This window comes from Rhinopithecus roxellana, chromosome 5 (genome assembly GCF_007565055.1).
Source record: "Rhinopithecus roxellana isolate Shanxi Qingling chromosome 5, ASM756505v1, whole genome shotgun sequence".
Lineage (NCBI taxonomy): Eukaryota > Metazoa > Chordata > Mammalia > Primates > Cercopithecidae > Rhinopithecus > Rhinopithecus roxellana.
Window position 1 is genome coordinate 153,997,146 of NC_044553.1, and position 19,922 is coordinate 154,017,067.

Here is a 19,922-nt window from a genome sequence, read left to right on the forward strand (position 1 = left end):
AGGTGGTGGCTAGGAAGCCAGTTAGAGGGAGCGTGCAAGAATCCTACCCAGTTTACACACGAGGAGCCTGAGATTGTCTGGGACAAAGGGATACACCCAGGGCCACACAGTGGCAAGTGGCAGAGCTGAGTTTAGGACATAGAGCCATCTGCCTCCCCAGCGGGTGCTCCAGCCCCGTGGCCAGGCCGAGTCCTGAGCAGACGCCACGTGCTGCACACCTGCAGTTTGCTTTTCCTTTGCAGAAGGCTGTTATGCAGCAGGTCTCTGTCCCTCACGGAACCCACCACCTGCTCCAGGAGTGCCGTGGCTCTCTCCTGGCCAAAGACGCCAATCAGGAGGTCTTTCTTCAGCTGCAGCATTGTCAGTGGCTCTTTCAGGCGGGAGCTTTCCATCAGGGCCGCCTGTGGGAGACAAGACTTCTATGAACCACAGACCGGGCAGGACACAGCTCAGAAACACAGCCAGGGGCACAACTGTTCTGGTTGCAACTGCTTAGGAAGCTTACCATTGTGTAGGTATCTGAGGAAGCAGCAAACTCAAGTAGAAACAAAATGAGCTGGCAGGAATGCGCTGGCAAGGCCCTGAGTTTTGGGGTCAACTTTGATTCCTCTCTCGCCTCCCACATCTGTCTTGATGCTCAAGCCTGAGCAATATCCACCTCCTACAGGCCTCAGAAGTCTGTCTCCTCTCCATGGCCTCTGCTCCTGACTGCAGTGCACCCTCAGCCTTGGGCACCTGGACCACACAGCTCCTAAATGGCTGCTGCCTCCCAGTTAGTTGGCTCCCCACCACCGACCCACCACATTGCAGCAGAAGCCAGACCCAGCCAGCTCGATCCTCTACTCAGTGATCCCCCATCACCAGTAACAGTGGATGCACCCCCAGCACTACCTGCAACAGTGTTTTGGACATTTTGAAGGGAGCTACAGGCCTGTAGGAGCATGATCAGAGAGAATTCAGGAAGGCTTCCCAGAGGAGGTGATACTCAGCAGACTGCTGATGTGCAGGAGTTTGCCAGGCAAAGAGGAGAACTAAGGGGGCTCAGAAGCCTCCTATAATGGTAGCAGGCTGCCATACAGCCTGAACTCTGTACAGCCCAGACCCTACCTCCTCCAGGAAGCCTTCCCTGACCCCATTCCCAGCCTACACTCACTCTTCTTGCCCCAAAAGCCCTGCAACTCTTAGAGCCTGAACCAAGCCTCTGGCTCCTGTTGCCTCTCCAGCTGTTTCAGGTAAGCACCTCTTGCATTTCTAATCAAGAGTCTGGGGTTCTGGAAGTCAGAGGTTTTGTCTTTGGCCAGAGTTCTTTCATTTTATACCTGATGATGTTGCTGAGAACCCACTCTCAGACTTAAATCACTGAGCTAGGCACAGGGTTGGGAGAGAAAGAACAAAGATTCCAACCCAGGTAAGTCATTTCAATACAAGACAGAAAGTGGTCATTCTTTAAGCAAAGCTGGAGCTAGTGCCGTGGGAGTTCAAGGCAGAGGTGGACACTCCTGGTTGGGGAAATCAAGTACTACTTTGGAGAAGGCAGTACTGATGACAGGCCTTGAGGTAGGTGTTTCTGGAAGAGGCAGTGTAGCCACAGCTGATACAGCTGTACTGGCATGACCTGCAAACCAGGGCATCTAGCTTGTGTTCAGCCACACAGAGGTCAAGCCTCTCACTGTAGGGGAGTCACTTTTACCCCCTTTTCACCAAGCTCAGACACAATATTATAGGAGTTAAGAGTTTAGGCTAGGGAATTGAGATCATGAGTCTGGATTATGTACTGGTTGGGAAGCTAGGGGCAGTTCTGAGCCTCAGTTTCCTCTTTTGTCAAATAGGTTCCCTGGCTCTGATCCCTCATCTGCAAAATAAGGAAGATCATGGTAGAAATGGAAATAAAACTACAATGCATAGATATTCAAAATATGTAAATTATGACAATAAAAAATCAGAAAGAACCTAAACCTCTAATGGTGGCAACATTAAATTATGGCATACTCCAAAATAGAATATTATCCAGCCACTGAAAATGATCACTTTTATTTGAATGATTTTAAATGATGCTGAGAACAAAAGCTCAAATGTGTGGAGTGAGAATATCAGAATATACAATTATAGAACTTGATCCCAAATACATAAACATTGTAATTAAATCTTCTGTCTCTTGGTGACCATATCTCATGAAAATATCTAAATGGACTTAATCAGATATAAAGGACAGATTTGGGATCTTCTGATCTAAAATTGAGGTTTGTGGCACATATGAAATTCACTCCAGGATGCCCTGAGGAGCACCTAGAAAAGATGTCCCATCATCCTTTGGAGCATGGGGCTGGAAGAAGAGGCCCCCTGGACCCTTGGAAAGAAAGGCCATGCCCTGCAGCTTAAAAACTATTAAGAGAGGTCTGGCACAGTGGCTCATGTCTGTAATTCTAGCATTTTGGGAGGCTGGGGTGGGCAGCTCACTTGAGGTCAGGAGCTCAAGACCAGCCTGGCCAACATGATGATAAAACCCTGAGTCTACTAGAAGTATAAAAAATTAGCCAGGCGTGGTGGTGCATCCTGTACTTGGGAGGCTGAGGCAGGAGAATCTCTTGAACCTGGGAGGCGGAGGTTGCGGTGAGCCGAGATCGCGCCACTGCCCTCCAGCCTGGATGATAGAGCAAGACTTAGTCTCCAAAAAAAAAAAAAAAAAAAAAAAAGCCATGAAGAAAGAAAACAAATTATTGGCCCAACATAAGCCCCAAGCGGAAAATCACAAGGGTAGACATTTCAAAATGCAGGCACATGGCCAAGTAGTGCACCCAAGGGTGAGCAAGGGCCAATCCTGGTTATTGGTTCTCCCCAGTAATACCAAGGTGGCAGAAAAAGCGATGGAGAAATTGCCCCAACATGTTCATCCCTATGGCTTGTGGGATAATGGGTGCTTTTCGTTTTCTTCTTCACACACCTTTACACTCTCCAAGTAGGTGTGACTTTTATAATCAGAATGATTATACATTTCACACACGTTTGAGCCTTTTCCCACTCTTTGTGTCTAACAATCTCTAGACACAAAATCATTTTATGCACTTCAGAGTTCAATGATGTCAGAGACAGTACATACAGGCATACTGGGGGCACCGTAATGGTGGACATCATGGCAGATGCTGTCTTCTGCTCATCCCACTGTCATTCCTCCTTCTCTCTTCCCAAACAACCAGAATTTTGGGAGGCAAAGTGCTTAGTTCCGGGGCACTGAGTCTAATTGGTACAAACCAGTTAGGGTAATCCCATCATCCTTGCCAGTGATTGGGCCAGGAATCATCATATGACCTTGACCAGCCAATGAGATGTAAGGGGAGTGTGCAGGAGTCGGGAGGATTTGAAAGGCGGAAGTGGAGGTGGAGAGAGCCCCGTGCACCCGCGGCTCCATCCGGAGCCATTTGTTATTCATGGGAGATGCATGTTTGGAGCCAGAGCAGTCATGCTGGGGCCATGAAGGGAGACCTGGCTTAGACCTACAAAGGGCTTGGTCCTGGTGACACCACTGAGCTATGGCCTGGCACCCTGGACTGCCTGAATGTCGCTGTTTTAAGATACCGCAGGTCGGGTCAGGTTTCCTGCCGCTTGCAGCTGCAGTAAAGGCAATGGCCTGAAATGCTGCTCTCTCAGGACTGCTGATGCCTCCACCTGGGAGGTGCTTGCGGGTGGGGAGCGTCCCTACGGAGCCCCGGGTTAACCCGGAGCCGAGCTGACCTTTGTCACTGTAACAAGCAAGCATGGACACTCCCTGTGCACCAGGACTCAGCAGACCAGCCGCAGTGAGCTCTCCCCAGATATCCGGAGGACCCGGCAGTGGGCCTTGCCCTGGGAGAGAGGCTGAAACTCCATGCCCCGCCAGTGGCCCACCCCAGCCACACCCAGTTGGCAGGACCATGGTTACCTTGATCTGGGGTAGGAAGGTGTGAAGGGAGGGCAGGTCCTGCAGGCTGGCAGTGACCTCCAAGAGCCGCTGGGCCAGGGCCCTCCACAGCTGCAGATCCTGCAGAGGCTGCTGGAAATGCTGCCACAGCTCCACCCCCGCGGCATTGCACAGCCTGGCACTCTTCCCCTTCAGGCTGCAAGGAGCGTGGAGGGAGAAAACGAGGGAAGAGAGAGAGTGGGTTCAGTCCAGGGATGAGGCCTCCACCAAGACCCTCAAGAGGCCCAGGGTGCACTGCTCCCAGGGTGGGCCTTCTCCTATCTCAGTTGCTGGGAGTGTCTGCAGCAGTAGACACAAGATGTAGCTGGAAGGGACTCTGGTTAATATTACTATGAAAAGGCATCAGCAGCAGGCCTGGGGTCTTCCTGAGGACAGACACCTGGGGCTCCTTGGGACCTGTAGGCTCTTGTATAATTTACATTCATGGGCAAGATACGGTGGCTCACACCTGTAGTCCCAGCACTTTGGGAGGCCAAAGCAGGAGGATCACTTGAGGCCAGGAGTATGAGACTAGCCTGAGCAACATAGCAAGACCCCATCTCTACAAAAAAAAAATTAAAAATTAGCCAGGCATCATGGTGCATGCCTGTAGTCCTAGCTACTCAGGAGGCTGAGGTAGGAGGATTGCTTGAGCCCAGGAATTCGAGGTTGCAGTGAGCTGTGATTGCACCACTGTACTCCAACCTAGGTGACAGAGCAACACCTGTCTCCAAAGTAAATATGTAAATAAATAAGAGGCATGAGTGTTCTCTGATTCTATAGTAGGTATAAAGAGCTGGGAGTTTGGAGCCAGACAGGCCAGCTATGTGACCTTAAGTGGTTCAATATTAATAAGCCTTAGTTTTCTCACCTATGAAATAGGCAATACAGTGTCCCTCACATATAATCATGTTAAGTGTTGGATGAGATGACACATGGAGACATTATTCTTCCAGTAACAGAAGAATAATTAATTCAGACTGGCCCTCCCACTGAGTACAAAAACAAAAGGCAAACAAAAAAATTGCTTGAGCCGGGCGTGGTGGCTCAAACCTGTAATCCCAGCACTTTGGGAGGCCGAGACGGGCGGATCACGAGGTCAGGAGATCGAGACCATCCTGGCTAACACGGTGAAACCCCATCTCTACTAAAAAATACAAAAAAAACTAGCCAGGCGTGGTGGTGGCGCCTGTAGTCCCAGCTACTCGGGAGGCTGAGGCAGGAGAATGGCGTAAACCCGGGAGGCGGAGCTTGCAGTGAGCCGAGATCCAGTCACTGGACTCCAGCCTGGGAGACAGCGAGACGCCGCCTCAAAAAAAAAAAAAAAAAAAAAATTGCTTGATCAAAGTTTTAAAAAACAAGTAATAAAAATGTGAGTCTAACATCCAAAGCTACTTTGACCCTGAGGGCACTTGCCAATCTGGAAGAAATAGCTGCAAAACTGAGTTAGGGTTTTGGCAGCCTCTCAGGATAAGAGTCTATCAAAAATGGGCAGATTCTGAAAACAGCACCTCACATGAAGCTGGGATCGCAAAGGTCCATGCCCTCAGGATAAAAAATGCACTGCAAGCAAGCCAGTACAACAGACGGATAGCCCAGCTGCATGACCAGGGAATACAAGCCTTGAAGATAAATTATGGAGACCCTAGACTAGTCCTGCCTGCCCCCAGGCATCTGGCAGAAGCAAACAAAACCCTTTCTTGAGTAAGATAATGTTATTCTAGGCCCATTTAATTTCTACAAATAATTTTTCAAACACAATGTCCAGCACCAAGTCATAGAAACCAGTACCTGAAACCTCAGTGAGAGAAACCAGAGAGAGAGGAAGACCCTTGGCCACTCTGTTTCCCTGCCTGCTTCATGCACAGGAAATTCAACCCCCCAACCCCAGTCCTACCCCTACTTTAGCATGCCATGGGGGATCCAGGCCACTGCCCCAGTTTTATAGATGTGGGCCTGAGCATGCTGTGGGATGAGAGACACACAGCAAAGAAGGAGCTCCCTTCGTTCATTCTGAAAGAGCTCCTTGCACCAGGCAGAGGTAGGAGACGCGTGACAGCTGTGTGGACAGTTGTACCATGTTCAGAACACCTCGGAGGCTCATACAGTGAAGACAGGTAACAGATTTCAAATCAACACTTGGCTCAGTTCCGCACAGGGAGGATACAGGGCTGCTGCTTTTGCTAAACTAGGAAGCTGGAAGGTCCTGCTGTGCCTGAGCCCAGGGGCTGAGGGGGCAGGTGGAGGCTGGTCTGGAGACAGCTCGGATGTTGAAGTCAGCATCCGAAGGCAGGGGAATGGAGTCGGTCTATTGAAAAGTCCTCCCTTTGGACCATCACCCCTCCCCAGTGCTAACCTGCATAAAGAGTCATGACAGGATGGGTGGCTCAGCCACTAGCCTGGATAAATGCAAAGTTCAGGCCTCTTTCTGGGAGCAAACGCAAAGCAGTCAAAGGGGACAGTGTCTGAGCCAAGAGAGAACCTGCAAAAGTCAGTCATTGAGAGGTGCAAAGAATGATTTAGAAGTTACTATGTTGCAGAAGAAAGCAAGCCTGCCTTCTGGAGATGGGGAAGTGTGGGTTCCAGCACACCCTGAGTCCCACCGCCCTCAGCCTTCCCAGATACCTCCGATACTCCTGGATGGCAGTGACGACACTGTCAGAGAGTGGCTTCAGGTCATGGGGGAAGACGATGAGCTCCTTCAGCTGGGCTTGCAGCCGGTCCACACGGGGCTCCTCTGAGGCCAGCGCCGCCCGTGTTGCCTGCAGCACATGACGATATCACAGCAGGAGGATGAGGCTCCTCAACAGAATAAGTGTGTGTGTGTGAAGGGGGGTGAGCGTGGCCAGTGGGGGTGGGCCAGGCTGGGCAGAAACTGTCACTGGGGGCAGGAACTTGGGTCCCACTCTTGAGCTCAGTCCCTGCCCTCCCATCTCCAGCTCCATGACCCGGAACTCAGCCTTTCCTGTCTGTTGCTGGGCTACAGTTCTGCTCTTTTTTATCCCCTACCTCCCAGCATTGCCATGGCAAACACTAGCACCTAATGATACAAATAACTAATACTCAAGGGACACCAATGCCAGGCTGAGCGCCCTGGGTGTCCCATTCGTTTAAGCCTCGCAACAGTCCTGAAAGGCTAGTCTCTGTGTCCCAATGTTATTAACAAGGAAACTTGGGCTAAGAGCTCTCTGATGGTTGCAGAGTCTGCAGATGGTGGACCCGACATCAGAGCAGGGCCTCTTCATGCCTCTAAAGGTGCTTGTGAACCCGGTTATTATTCTCGGCAGGCCTAGAAGATATTTGCATGGACTATTCCTAAGTTGCTTCACTTCAATGTGTGCAGACACTCCAGACACAGCCTTTCCCTGCTGTCCTGGGAAGTTCTGCGTTTGACCTTGATCTGCAGGACTCCCGGTCCCTTGCTTGGCCCTGCTCAGTAGGAGGCAAGGTGGGGTAGTGGAAAGTGCATGGGCTTTGCCACAACACAGAGCTGGCCTGGAGACCCACCTCTGTCTTTTCCTAGCTGTGCACTTTGGGCTATTTCCTCATTGATAAATGGGGTCACTTTCGCCAACCACATGGGTCGGGTGATACTGACAAGGCACTTGGTACAGAGCAGGGGTACATTGGTCCCTCCCCATCCCCAGCTCCCTCAATCCCAGGAGGCAGCCTCGTGCTTCTGCCCTTCTTGACTATACCGACCTCTGCTCGATCCTTCATTCACGAGGAACCAGGGGCAGCTCCAGTTAGGCTTAGCCTGGGGTGACCCACGGATGAACAGGGTTTAGAGGATTAAGCTCAAGGGAGAAAGCACAAATAGAGGGAAGGATTTTAGGCAGTGGCTGGGGTAATACGGGCATAGTGGCTACCACTATGTAGGCAGAAGGACACAGAAGCTGACCAGCCAGCCCTGTTCATTCTCAAAAATATTCCTATCGCTATTCAATTAGTTAGCAAATGTAATGACGTCTATGAAAGTTTTCACAGACAGACACAGTTGGTTTGTGGGAACTGGCAGGTTGAAAATCATTCATGAAGCAGCCCGGCATATCAGTGGTCAGGAAAGCTGGCTGGCCAGCAGGAATTCAGCCAAAGAAGGGCAAGGGTGCAGAGGGGCTGCCCCTGGAGAGAGGCCTGTCCAGGCCACTGGAAGGCCCATCATCAACTTGAGGCAGTACAGGAACACCCAGGACCCTCATTCCTGGGAAGGACGTTGCCCCATGGCTGGGTGTCCTGGCTAAGCATGACCTTTTTCTAGGCTCAGTTCCCTCCTTGTAAAAATAAGACTGCATCCCTTCCAGCTCTGACATGCCGTGCTGGGACCTATACTGTTATCAGGTTTAGTTTGCTGATTCCTTGGGAGGCTCAGGAGGGTGGACCCTGCCAGGTAGTTGCATTTCCTGACCTGGAGGCTCAGGAGGGTGGACCCTGCCAGGTAGTTGCATTTCCTGACCTGACACTGGATAAGCCACAAATCCACCCTGACTTCAACGTTCGATGAAAACAGTCTTCCTGAAACAGACAAGGGTCCTGTTCTGGTCAGCAGAGGGATAACGCAAGTCATACCCAGCCCTCTGCTCTCTCGGGAGCATCCCAGGGTTGCAGTCCCGGAGGGGACAGATCCACTGATGTCTGGATTCCTGGTCTGTTCCTCTTGCTATGTTAATTTTCTAGAACTGGGAGCCTGAGCTGGCCCAGTGGTTGGAAGCATATGACCTTTAGTCAGATTACCTGGGTTCAAGTTAAAATCCCTATCTCCACCTATTGGATATATAACCACGGGCAAGTCTCCTAGCCTCTCAGTGCTTCATTTCACACATAACAGAAATTAAAGTAATTTTCCCAAAGCCACTCAGTTAGCAAGGAGTGAAACTAGGACTTAAACCCAGTTAGTCTGGCCCCAAAGTCCCCATCCCTCACCACTGTGCCATACCACCTCCAATGAGCATTGAGGCACACAGTCCTAAAGAGGGGGGACAGTTCCCTTTGCAGGAAGGTGATCACTGCAAGGGTAACCTGTTCTGCTACAAGATCGAACGAGAAGACAGTCCTGAAGAATACGTGCCCTTTGTTTCTCCCTACAAAAAATATTGTTGCGTATGGGCAAAGATTAGAAGGAAGAGGAAAAATATAACAAAGGTGGCAGAGTGCAGGTAAGACCTGGGATGACTTCCCTTGGAGATATCTCCTCTCATGGAGTCGTGATCCTGAGTTAACAATATATACAGACAGAGGTGGGGAGGACCGTTGCTTATTATTTTAAAACTCTCTTTATCCACAAGTCAAGCTTCGGTTCATATAACTGCGGGGAGGGGTGGGGAGCCTCTGATGGGATGTCATGTCTGGTCTGGGAAGCACCCCCGCCACCGTGGGCCTCTGCTGCTTGGCCTTCTAGAGGCCCATGTTTGTTCCCCATCATCTCCACACTAAGAGTTTCCCCTTCTGATCCAATATTCCCTGTTCCACGCAGAGGAAGCCCACATCTTATCCCACCACTGGGCAAGAGACTAGCTTTGAGGCCCAACCCCGGCTGCCCAATCCACCTCTGCTGTTATTTCTTCACAGACCCACCATGTGACTCTAGGGATGCTGAGGGGGAAAAAAAATCTCTGCAGGCCCCAGCTTTCTCCTCCAGAAAATGGGGATAAACATCCAACTTGTCTACTCCCCGCTCAGGGAGCTGAGATATCAAGAATCCTGGAGAAGCAGAGTGAGTGTGCTCAGGGCTCAGCCCGATTCTCCATCATAGAGGAGGTCTGAGTGCCAGGACCCTGGGGCACAGACAGCAACCCGGGCTCCATGACTCGGCCAAACACACTTACCGAGTAGCGTCTCCAGTGGGCCACCAGCTCATCCTCGGTCCCCGCCTTCGCCGCAGGCTGCAGGCCCTCCTGGGCCAGCCTCTGCAGGACCATCCTGAACTCGCTGAGCTCAGCCTCCAGCTGCTTAATCTGCTGCTCAAAGGCTCCCCTGGACTGGAGCAGGCCCCGCAGCCGCTCCTCCTCCTCCTCCCAGAGGGCGCGCAGCTTCTCCAGAACTTTCCTCATCTCTTCCAGTTCTCCGGTGATCTTCTCTGCACCCAAAGGAGAGGTGTTCCGAATGACGCCCACAGACTGCTCCTCCAGCCTCTCCAGAGACTGTTCGCCCCTGGGAAAATCTTTGGCAATGTCCTGAAGAGGGTAGAGGGAGTGAGGGAAAAACAGGCAGGGAAAAAGAAAACAGTTGGTGCATCTTCCAGAGCAGACCTAGGACTGCCCTGCAAAACACTGATTCCTGGAGTCCCGTGTTAGAGCCAGAGGGGCCTTCCCAGGGGCTGGACTGTCTGCCTTAAGCAGCATGGACTCACCACCTGAGAACCTTATTCCTTCCCCATAAGTCTTTTTCAAGCCATTTGATTAAGTCAAGGAGAAAGTCTCTGTTGGGTGCTTCTGTCTTGAACACTTTCTGACATTCGTTTATCTTCCTTTCCACGCCTTCAGCTGGAAACAGTGTGGAGCCAAATAGAACCAAATGGCTCCGTTCGGTTTCATTGTATTTATTTGTGCAGTTATCTACCTATTTGGAATCGGCACCATCTTTTCCATTTATGACAGTGATATGTTTTCTTTCTAAATAAATAATCATCAGTTTAAAAAAAACGAGTCCATTTAAATACAAATATTAAAGAAATAGTTCAGGTACTGCACAGTTGTGGCAAAATTTATCAAGTGCTTCTTGAATTATTAAAGACATTCTACCCACTGACTTTATGGAGGGAGTCAGGGGCTCACTGGAAGCCACACAGCAGGTGAAAAGTGGGGAGCCCACTTCTCCCAAAGGCAGACCTGGTGCCTGCACCACGGTTCTTCTCCCTTGGCACCATTGCCACGTGAGCTGATTGCTCTGTGCTGTGTGGGGCTGTCCTGTGCACTGTATGGTGGTTTTGCAGCACCCCTGGTCGCCACCTGGATGCAGCAGCAGCATCCACCCCCTCTACTGTCTTAGGACATTGCTGAAGATTTTCCTCGGGATGAGGAGTCTCTAGATACTGCCAAATGCCCCCCATTTGAGACCACTGGCCTAGACCGTGCTTCTGTGGTCCTGGGTTTCCAAATGCTCTGCTGGCCAGGGATTTCCATAAAGCCTCTGAGGACCCAAGCATTTAGACTAGATTCCACGCTTCTCTTCACGGGGGTCTGTGGGTACTTATATGTTCTGTGGCACTGAGCACTGTCCTATTAAAGAAACTATGCCATAGAATCCGCCCACTGTGAGTGTCCCTAGGGTCCCTCTGGTTGAGACACAGCTGGGGATTACCTGCAGTGTGGAGAGGCGCTGTGTGATGGGCAGCTTGCATTTCCGCCCGAGGCAGCCATTCACCTTCTCCACCACCGCCTTCAGCCACAGTTGGAACTCGTCCACACCTGCCTGGTACTCCTCATGCTCCCGGGCCACCTGTTCCAGCAGATCTACCCGGTCCTGCGGGAGGAGGAGAATCACCAGCCATGAGGGTTCCCAGCCCAGACAGCCCAAAGGCCAGAAAACCCATAGCCTGCCTCTGTGTGTGTGTGTGTGTGTGTGTGATTGTGTGTGTTAGCAGGAGGTGCAACCAACCCCCAGCCCTTTCTCTAGATACAAAGAGCTCTCAGATACTCTGTTCTGCCTCACAAGCAATATGCCAAGAGACTTGGCTTTGGAGACCAGAGCATGTTGGCACTGGGCCCTGTCACTATGCAGCTGGCTTTCTTGTTTACCACATCCTAGGAATGACATTCAAGACTGAGGTGCGGCAGCAGCAACAACATTAGCACTACTACTACTACATCACACTATCATTCTGAGCACTCATCAAGGTGCTGGGCGTTGCTCTAAAAGCTTGACATACACGAGCTCAGTGAACTCTTCTGACCACTCCATAAGGTGGTACCATTACAATCCCAGTTTGACAGATGAGGACACCAAGATACAGAGAGAGAAAGCGATTTGCCCAAGGGCACCCAGCTAGGAAAGCGCCAAGATTCAATCTGAGCTGGGTTGAATGCTAGAAACCAGTATTTCTAGCTCCATTACACAACAGTGTCCACAGGGTGCGCAAATCAATGGCAAGTTGCCCCACTTCCCCACGAATACGGCAATTATGTGTTGCATGGGTTGGAGTCATCTCTGTTTTCAGCCAGTCCCACCAAAGGTCTTAACAACACAGAGGCAAGATGATGTCCTGAGGGTGGCTGATATTTGGAAAAAGGATGGTGTCCCTGCTATAAGCCAGACTGTACTCCTAGAGACTAAGTTTTTCAAAACATGCCCTGATCACAGTGCTGTCTCCCCATATTCCTTCATGGCTCCCCACTGGCCCCAGGCCCAAGTCTAATCCTTGTAGCCTATCATTTCAAGGACAGGTCCCCATGATGTAGCTCTGTGGTCCAGCAGTCAAGACCCTGGGGTTGGGATCCCACTGCCTATGGCTTGAACCTTGGCCCCCCTTAGGTACCTAATTAACCCTTCTGTGCCCAAGTCCCCTCATCCATATGGTATGGTTAATAACACCTGCCTCATTGGGAGAAAGTGAGATGAAATGGGCCAGAGCTCACACAGCCCCCAAAACAGAGACTGGCAACTGATAAGCGCTTAACAACCTTGAGGCATTGCTGATCATCTCCTGCCTTCTCCAAGCTCTTCTGACACCCCCAGCGGGTGCCCACCTGCAATACTAACCCCAGGCTCCCTTCTCACTCTGAGGCTGTGCCCATTGCCCCAAGCTGAATTAACGGCCTTCCTTCTGCGTTCCCAAACCACTGGGATGCAACTCCATCACAGCAGTTGTCCATGGCATCGTCACCCACTGGGGGATCCAGGAGGTCCCTAGAAAAAAGGCTGCTCCTGTTATTTCATCTCCCGGGGTCTAGCTCAGGGCAGGCTCTGTGAACACTTCCTGAATGGCAGGAAGCACAAATCTGGAGTGTTTGCCATCGGAGGGAAGTTTCCAAAGAGAGCCAAGAAAAGGGAAAAAGGAGACTCATTCAATAAGCACCTATGCTAGGTGTGCGTGAAACTTCAAAGCATTATCTTATTTAATACTCAATCGCAAAACCCTCCTAATCTGCAAATGTTCAGACTGGAGTTGGGATGTCACAGAACTCTCTTGGTCTTACAGAAAAGATTCCAACAGCAAGTGTCAGACTCCAAAATCATTGACTGTTTCTGTCAAGGGCCACCCAGGAAATGCTTTTAGCTTGACCTGCCATATGGAGCTCCTCCACCGCCGTCATGCAACTTCTGTTGTAGCACATGAGCAGCTGCAGATAACGTGAAAAGAATGGCAGCATTCCGATAAAACTTTAATTATGAACACTGAAATGTTTTTCATGTCATTTTCACACATCAAGAAATATTTGGCTTTTCATTTTTCTCAACCGCTTGAAAATATAAATGCCATTCTAGCTCATGCTTATAATCCCAGCATTTTGGGAGGTTGAGGCAGGAGGATTCCTTGAGCCCAGGAGTTCAAGACTAGCCTAGGCAACACAGTCAGACCTCATTTTTACAAAAAATAAATAAAAACATTAGTTGGGTGTGGTGGTGTGCACCTGTAGTCTCAGCTACTCGGGAGGCTGAGGCTGAAGCTAGGAATGGGCTGGATGTGGTGCATGAACCATAGTTGGCTGACCTCAGCTCTTCACCATGGAGCCAGGCCCTGTCCAGGAGGGTTCTGACCATCCACAAAGCTAAGTCAGACATTCTCAGCTGCGTAGAGTGAACCAGCAAATGCATCTGAAATGCAGCCTTAGCTCTTTCAGATATGCCTTTCTCTTCTTTGGGAAGCTCCTCACCGAATCTAGAAATATGAATTCATATAAACCTTGCAACCACCACTGCAAGTAGGAGAAAATATCCCCATTTTAGAAACGGGAAGCCCAGGCTTAGGACCAAGCCCTTCAGTAGAGAGCTGAGAAGTTCTCTCAAGGCTGGGCATGGTGGTTCATGTCTGTAATCCCAGCACTTTGGAAGGTTGAGGCAGGAGGATCGCTTGAGCCCAGGAGTTCGAGACCAGCCTTGGAAACATAGTGATATGGCATCTCTACAAAAAGTTTAAAGATTAGCTGGGTTTGTGAAGCACGCTTGTAGTCCCAGCTACTTGGGAGGTTGAGGCGGGAGGATCGCTTGAGCCCGGGAGGTAGAGGCTGCAGTAAGCTGTGACTGCACCACTGCACTCCAGCCTATCTCACCTGACAGAACAAGATTCTGTCTCAAAAAATAACAACAACAACAACAACAAATGTTGAGCACTCCAACTGGGATTGTGAAAAACAGAAATAACATTGGAGGCACCATACATTCTTATTTAGAAAGCTATTTTTATTTCTTATTTTTTGAAACAGAGACTCGCTCTGTCCCCTAGACTGAAGTACAATGGCCTGGTCTTGGCTCACTGTAACCTCTGCCTCCTGGGTTCAAGCGATTCTCATGCCTCAGCCTCCCAAGTAGCTGGGATTACAGGGGTGCACCATGATGCCTAGCTTTTTTTCTCTTTTATTTCTTTTCTTTTCTTTCTTTTTTTTTTTTTTTTTTTTTTTTGTATTTTTAGAAGAGATGGGGTTTCACCATGTTGGCTAGGTTGGTCTCGAACTCCTGACCTCAAGTGATCCACCCGCCTCAGACTCCCAAAGTGCTGGGATTACAGGCGTGAGCCACCTCGCCCAGTCAAAAGCCTATTTTAAAGTTACAGTAATTGAAATAGTTCACAATTTGAATAAAGAAAGACAAAATTCTTACAAAACATGGGCCCTGCTTGAATCTGAAAATGGAGCAAGTGCAGGGAGGATGGTGCCCTTCATGCTTTCCGCCTGCAGCCCTAAGGATGGCTCCAGGGCCTCGGCAAGCTCCCCTGCTGGCTTCCCCTTCCTGCAGGGTTATTTAAATCCGTCAAAACTCTCCTGGAGCCTCCTCCATCCACAGGAAAGGCTCATTCATGAAACAAAGTGGGTCAGGAGTAACAGGCGGAGGCTGAATGCTGGGCCCCTGGCTGCGCCGATGATGATAGATGCAGCTGGGAGTGAACTCTCCCATGGAAGTGCCGGCCGCAGCTCCCAGGGTGTGAAGGATGAGGTGCTGGCACCCAGAGAAGTCCAGGGTAAATAAAAGTCTGTGTGATGGGGAGCAGGTGCTCAGAGGGGACCTTGGCAGGAGGCACAGGGATCCAGCTGAGACCTGCGCCAGGCATAACAGTAACAGGGCAGAATCCAGCCGTGCTGGAGAATGACAGGGTGACAAACGGGAAGGTGCTCAACCTTCTCATTAGACCCAGCAATTACACCATCTGCGGCGGGCAGAGCTGTCAGGAATGTCAAAACCCAACCAATTAACAAGGGTGGTGTGGATTTATGCCTCTGCAAAGGGCTGCACGAGCAGCTCTGATTCATCACAAGCAGCTCTGGTTCATGGCCAAGATACCAGACAGACGCGCCTTCTGTGAGGGCCACCACGGGAAGCAGCGGGGGGTGAAGATGCTTCCATGTGCCTGCCTTTGGGAAAACTAAATCAGGATTAAAAACAAACAAGCAAGCCCCTCCCCGCAGCCAGCCTGCCCTGTCTACACTTCACTTGCAAACGCTGTGGGGTGACAATGTGCCATTGCTCCCCTCTGGGCTTAGCCTTGGCCCTAGTCAAGAATCTCCCTCCATCAGGTGGTCACAAAGGCTCCAGTTCAGGAAGGACCCCATGGTACTTCTGTGGCTCTGTCCCCATCAACCCTAGAGGCTGTGCTACTTAACATGTTGGACGTCAAAAATGTGTTTTCCTTGTTGGAGCAGTGGCCTGTTCCTAGCACACCAAGCAGTGGCAATGGGCTCTCATAGGTAAAAGTAAGGGCACTAATCTGAACCTAGAGACCAATCCCACCCCGAAGCCAGGCCTGGATCCCTAGGAAGGCACCAGGACAGATTTGTTGCTGGAGTCAGCGGACTGCCCTGAGAGAGACCTTTTACCCAGGGGGGGTCTTCATCAACGTTCAGAGCAGGGACTGGGAGGCTGAGACCATCAAGGATCCCTGCGGGCTGCTGGGTATGTGGAGTCGCCACCCGCCTTGAGATAAGGCTAAAATCCTCCCCCTTTGTCTGGGGCTGGAGGGCTGGGGACACCCAGGAGGTCGACGCCTGGGACTGCATCCCACCTTGCTGATGAGGAGCTTAGGATTGGGTGGTTAAATCTCTGGCCAAGGTCAATGGAAAAGTTTGCCCCTCTCAGGAGCCTCTCAGGCTTAGGAAGAACATGGCACCCTCTGGATCCACAAAAGCTCCATCCATAGAATCTGGTGGATGCTATAGCTCCTCATACCTTATAAATGCATGCTCGTACCTTCTGAATACAAGACCTCAGTCCTCCCCATGACCAGCTTATAGAGGCAGGAAACACCTCCAGGGTACACCACAGCTCTCCTGCCTAAGAGCTGACCAGGCCCCCTGTGAGTGAGAACAAAGTCCTCAAGCTTGCAGGAAGACTTAATCAGGAGCCACAGGCTTCAACCGACAGCTGAGAAAGCCAAAACTGAATTCACTTCTCCATGCAGGGTCCAGTCACCCCACAAACAACAGCACCCCATTTCCACATTGGCATCAGCATTGACCAGCCATCTGGCAACTCCAAGGGCTTCCACCATGGAGGAAGCCTCCCCCTCACTGCCCCCCAAATCTCCCCCATCACTGCTGTCTCTGCACATGACACAGGCACCCATGCTCCTGCCCCAGGACACTGCCAGGTGGGCCTTCGCCTCTTGAGAGCCCTGGACGCAAGGGCTCCCTCTTCAGCAGCTCAAACCTGCCTTTCACTGTCCCAGCCTGACCACAGAAGCACCCGGGGCCCCAGCTCATCCTGATGGTCACAGGTGCAGACACTCACCCAGGACCTGAGGTGCCGCTGCAGGGAGTACCACCTTAGGAGTCGCCAGCACCTCTGGCTTTTTCTACTGGGCTGCTGGTGTCTGACACATAGAATGTTTTTTAATCTAAAAAATGAGTCCAAAAGGTTGGGTTCAGTGGCTTACGTCTGTAATCCCAGGCCAAGGTGGATCACCTGAGGTCAGGAGTTCGAGACCAGCCTGACCAACATGGAGAGACCCTATCTCTACTAAAAAAATTAGCTAGGCGTGGTGGCGCAAGCCTGTAATCCCAGTTACTTGGGAGGCTGAGGCAGGAGAACCACTTGAAACTGGGAGGAGGAGGTTGCGGTGAGCTGACATCGTGCCATTGTACTCCAGCCTGGGCAACAAGAGTGAAATTCAGTCTCAGATTAAAAAAAAAAAAAAAAAAAAAAGAGTTCAATAACAGTTTCTCTATCTACTTCATAGAAAGGTTGGGGGAGCAGATGAGGTCAGAGACAGGAAAAGGTTAGAAAAGACAGCTCTCACTGATAAGAGCTATGGTATCTATAGTGTTTTGGATCATGGGAGGGGAGAGCCTCCGGGAATGAAAATGAGGCTCTTGGAGGCAATCATTTCAGCATTTGGGCCGGAACGGATGCTCACTCAGCACCCCAGCATCCACCCTCACATACAAACATGCACACACACCCACGCACAGACACGTAAACCTGCACACACACCAACAACTTTTGATCTCATCTCTACACCCTGCACCAGGCGCTCTCTGCTGATTGGCATGAGCACCTGTTTCCTGTAAAGTCATAGCAAAGAGGCTGTGGAGCCAGGCACCTGTCCCAGCTGGGCCAGAGGGGCAGACCTGGAGTGAGAGAGAACTTCCGTGAAGCCTGCCTGTGTCACACGGGACTTGGCAGGACCGGATGAGGGCCAGTTGGCTGCCTCTGCAAGAGCCAAGTCGAATCCCATCCATTCGGGACCTTGTGCAGCCTCCTGGAGCCTCCTGTCACTTCTCTCTGGGGCCCTGGGTGTTGCTTGCCTTCAAACTGCAGGGGTGGAGTTCTCATTATTTCAACAGATAGTTCTGAGCACCTGCTGCATGGCAAAGAGCCACTGTTGTTACTATTTATTCTCACTGCTACTGAGAGTAGAAGTCATTCTTCATGTTGGCAAAATGCTTGCCAGTTTTCAAAGAGCTCACATGTAACCATACAGCCCCCACAACCTGGGTGCAAGTCAGGTGAGCTGCCCTGAGGCCACACAGCCAGAAAGCAGCAGTGCCTGGCCTGGAATCCAAGTCCCTTCCCAAGCGCCAGAGTGGTGGATTCTCTAGCTCTGCTTATCATAGAGCTTACTTCCCTTAAACCGTCAGCATGAAGAACCCAGGAGACGTCCAGCTTCCTGCGCTACAGCCGACTAGAGAGCCAGAAATGCCAGATAAAATGTAACATAACAAACACTGTTTCAATGCAGACCCACGTCACACCGAGGGAAGAGACATTCCTGTGGGCTAGAAGTACAGATGCCCAGGAAACCACTCTGTTAAGCTCACACAGGTGCCTGAAGTCTTGGTTACTAGAAACTTGGGTTTAATGCTCAGGCTAGAGTAAGAAGTGAGACTTTGGGCTCAGAGGCAACAGAGACTGCAAAAAGACAGAGCCTCAAGTGACTGCCCACCCCCACTAGCCAAAGGGTGAAGTAGAAAAAAAAAATCGTTACAATCACAATTCAAGAAGGAAACTTGTGTGTTTTAGCCTCGGCCTAAAAACAAACAAACAAACAAACAAACAAACAAAAATCCCAATCACCCTTCAGAATATGGAGTTGGGGCCTGTTGCGTGATTCTGGCTTGGGGTTCACGTTTAGAATATCCGCTTGATCTGGGAACCCCCAAGCCAATTCACTGACATAAAAATAGGAGTCATGAAGATAAACCTCCGGGGGAGCTCGGCTGAAGCCAACAGAAAGCCACTCTCAGGCGGTGTCCCAGCCGTGGGCTTCTGCAGACACAGCCCGCTCAGGCTGAGCTCAGAGCTCAAAAGGACGACACCTCCCAAGGAAACAATCTACCATGTCAGGGGACACATAGGTGCCTGATGTGGAACTTCAGCCTTAGACCCTGGAACTTCAGCCACTAGAACAATCTGATGGAGACTGTAAAATACGTATGTTTAGAATGATTGTAAATATAAGCTATATCTGGGGAGGAATGCAAAATCTCAGGGGGAAAATGACAAAATGTGTTAAAAAGAACAGGGAGACGTAACACAGAACCAAATAAAATTTCTAAAATATATAATTGAACTTGGTAACTCAATGAACTGTTTCCAAATTAAGGCAAGAATGAGTTGAGGAAATGCAGACAGGGGATGGACAGAGGGACTAGGGTAAGGGCAAGAGAGAGCAAGGAGGAAACACTGAAGGAGAAGGACTAAAGGGTAGAAGGAGAAAGGGAGGGGAGAAGGGAGAGAGGAAGAGAGAGAAAGGAGGAGAAGGGGGAAGCTGTTTGGATCAAAGTGAACATCACAGTCCATCAATCAGTCGGTCAACACACCCATATGTATATTAAGCACTGCGCAACACTGGGTATCTGGATGGTAGATAATGGTGAATGAGTGAGGGGGTGGTGGAAGAGTAGGTAGGTGAGGATTGGGGGATGGGTAGCTAGGTGGGTGAATGGTGGGATAAACGAGTGGGTGATGGTCGATAGTGGGTAGGTAGGTGGTGAAGGGGTAGGCAGTGGAGAGATGGATGAGTGAATGGGTGAGTGAGGAAGAGGTGGCTGGGTTGATGGGTAGGTGAATGGATAGATAGATGAATGGGTGGACAATTAAGTGTTTGAAGAGATGAATAGGAGATTGGTTAGGCTGGCAGGGAAGTAGACGGATGAGTGAGTCAACAGATGGGTGGCAGGATACGTGAATGAACAAATGGTGGGGTAGATAAGTGAATGGGGTGGTGTGTGGGTGGACAGTGAAGGGGAGATTTGGTGATTTAGTGGGGAGGTAGATGGGTGAGTGGGTAGATGGATAGGAGGGTGGTTGGATAGGAAACAGGCGAGTAGACGGATTGATAGTAGGAAGATAGATTGACAGTAGGTAGACAGCTTGATAGTAGGCAAACAGTGGCTGGAATGGA

At 50.5% G+C, this 19,922-nt stretch overlaps 1 protein-coding gene across 5 annotated transcripts in view; it reads right to left on the minus strand.

Moving 5' to 3' along the window:
* The window catches only part of SYNE3 (spectrin repeat containing nuclear envelope family member 3), a 94,236-nt gene that overhangs the window by 27,268 nt on the left and 47,046 nt on the right, over positions 1 to 19,922 (minus strand). For all 5 annotated transcript variants that reach the window (XM_030930154.1, XM_030930155.1, XM_030930157.1 and 2 more), the window contains 5 exons: positions 11,231 to 11,392; positions 9,757 to 10,104; positions 6,560 to 6,696; positions 3,917 to 4,091; positions 219 to 401 (listed from right to left, as the gene is read on the minus strand). In XM_030930154.1, the coding sequence (XP_030786014.1) occupies positions 219 to 401; positions 3,917 to 4,091; positions 6,560 to 6,696; positions 9,757 to 10,104; positions 11,231 to 11,392 (1,005 nt within the window). The remainder of the gene's footprint in view (positions 1 to 218; positions 402 to 3,916; positions 4,092 to 6,559; positions 6,697 to 9,756; positions 10,105 to 11,230; positions 11,393 to 19,922) is intronic.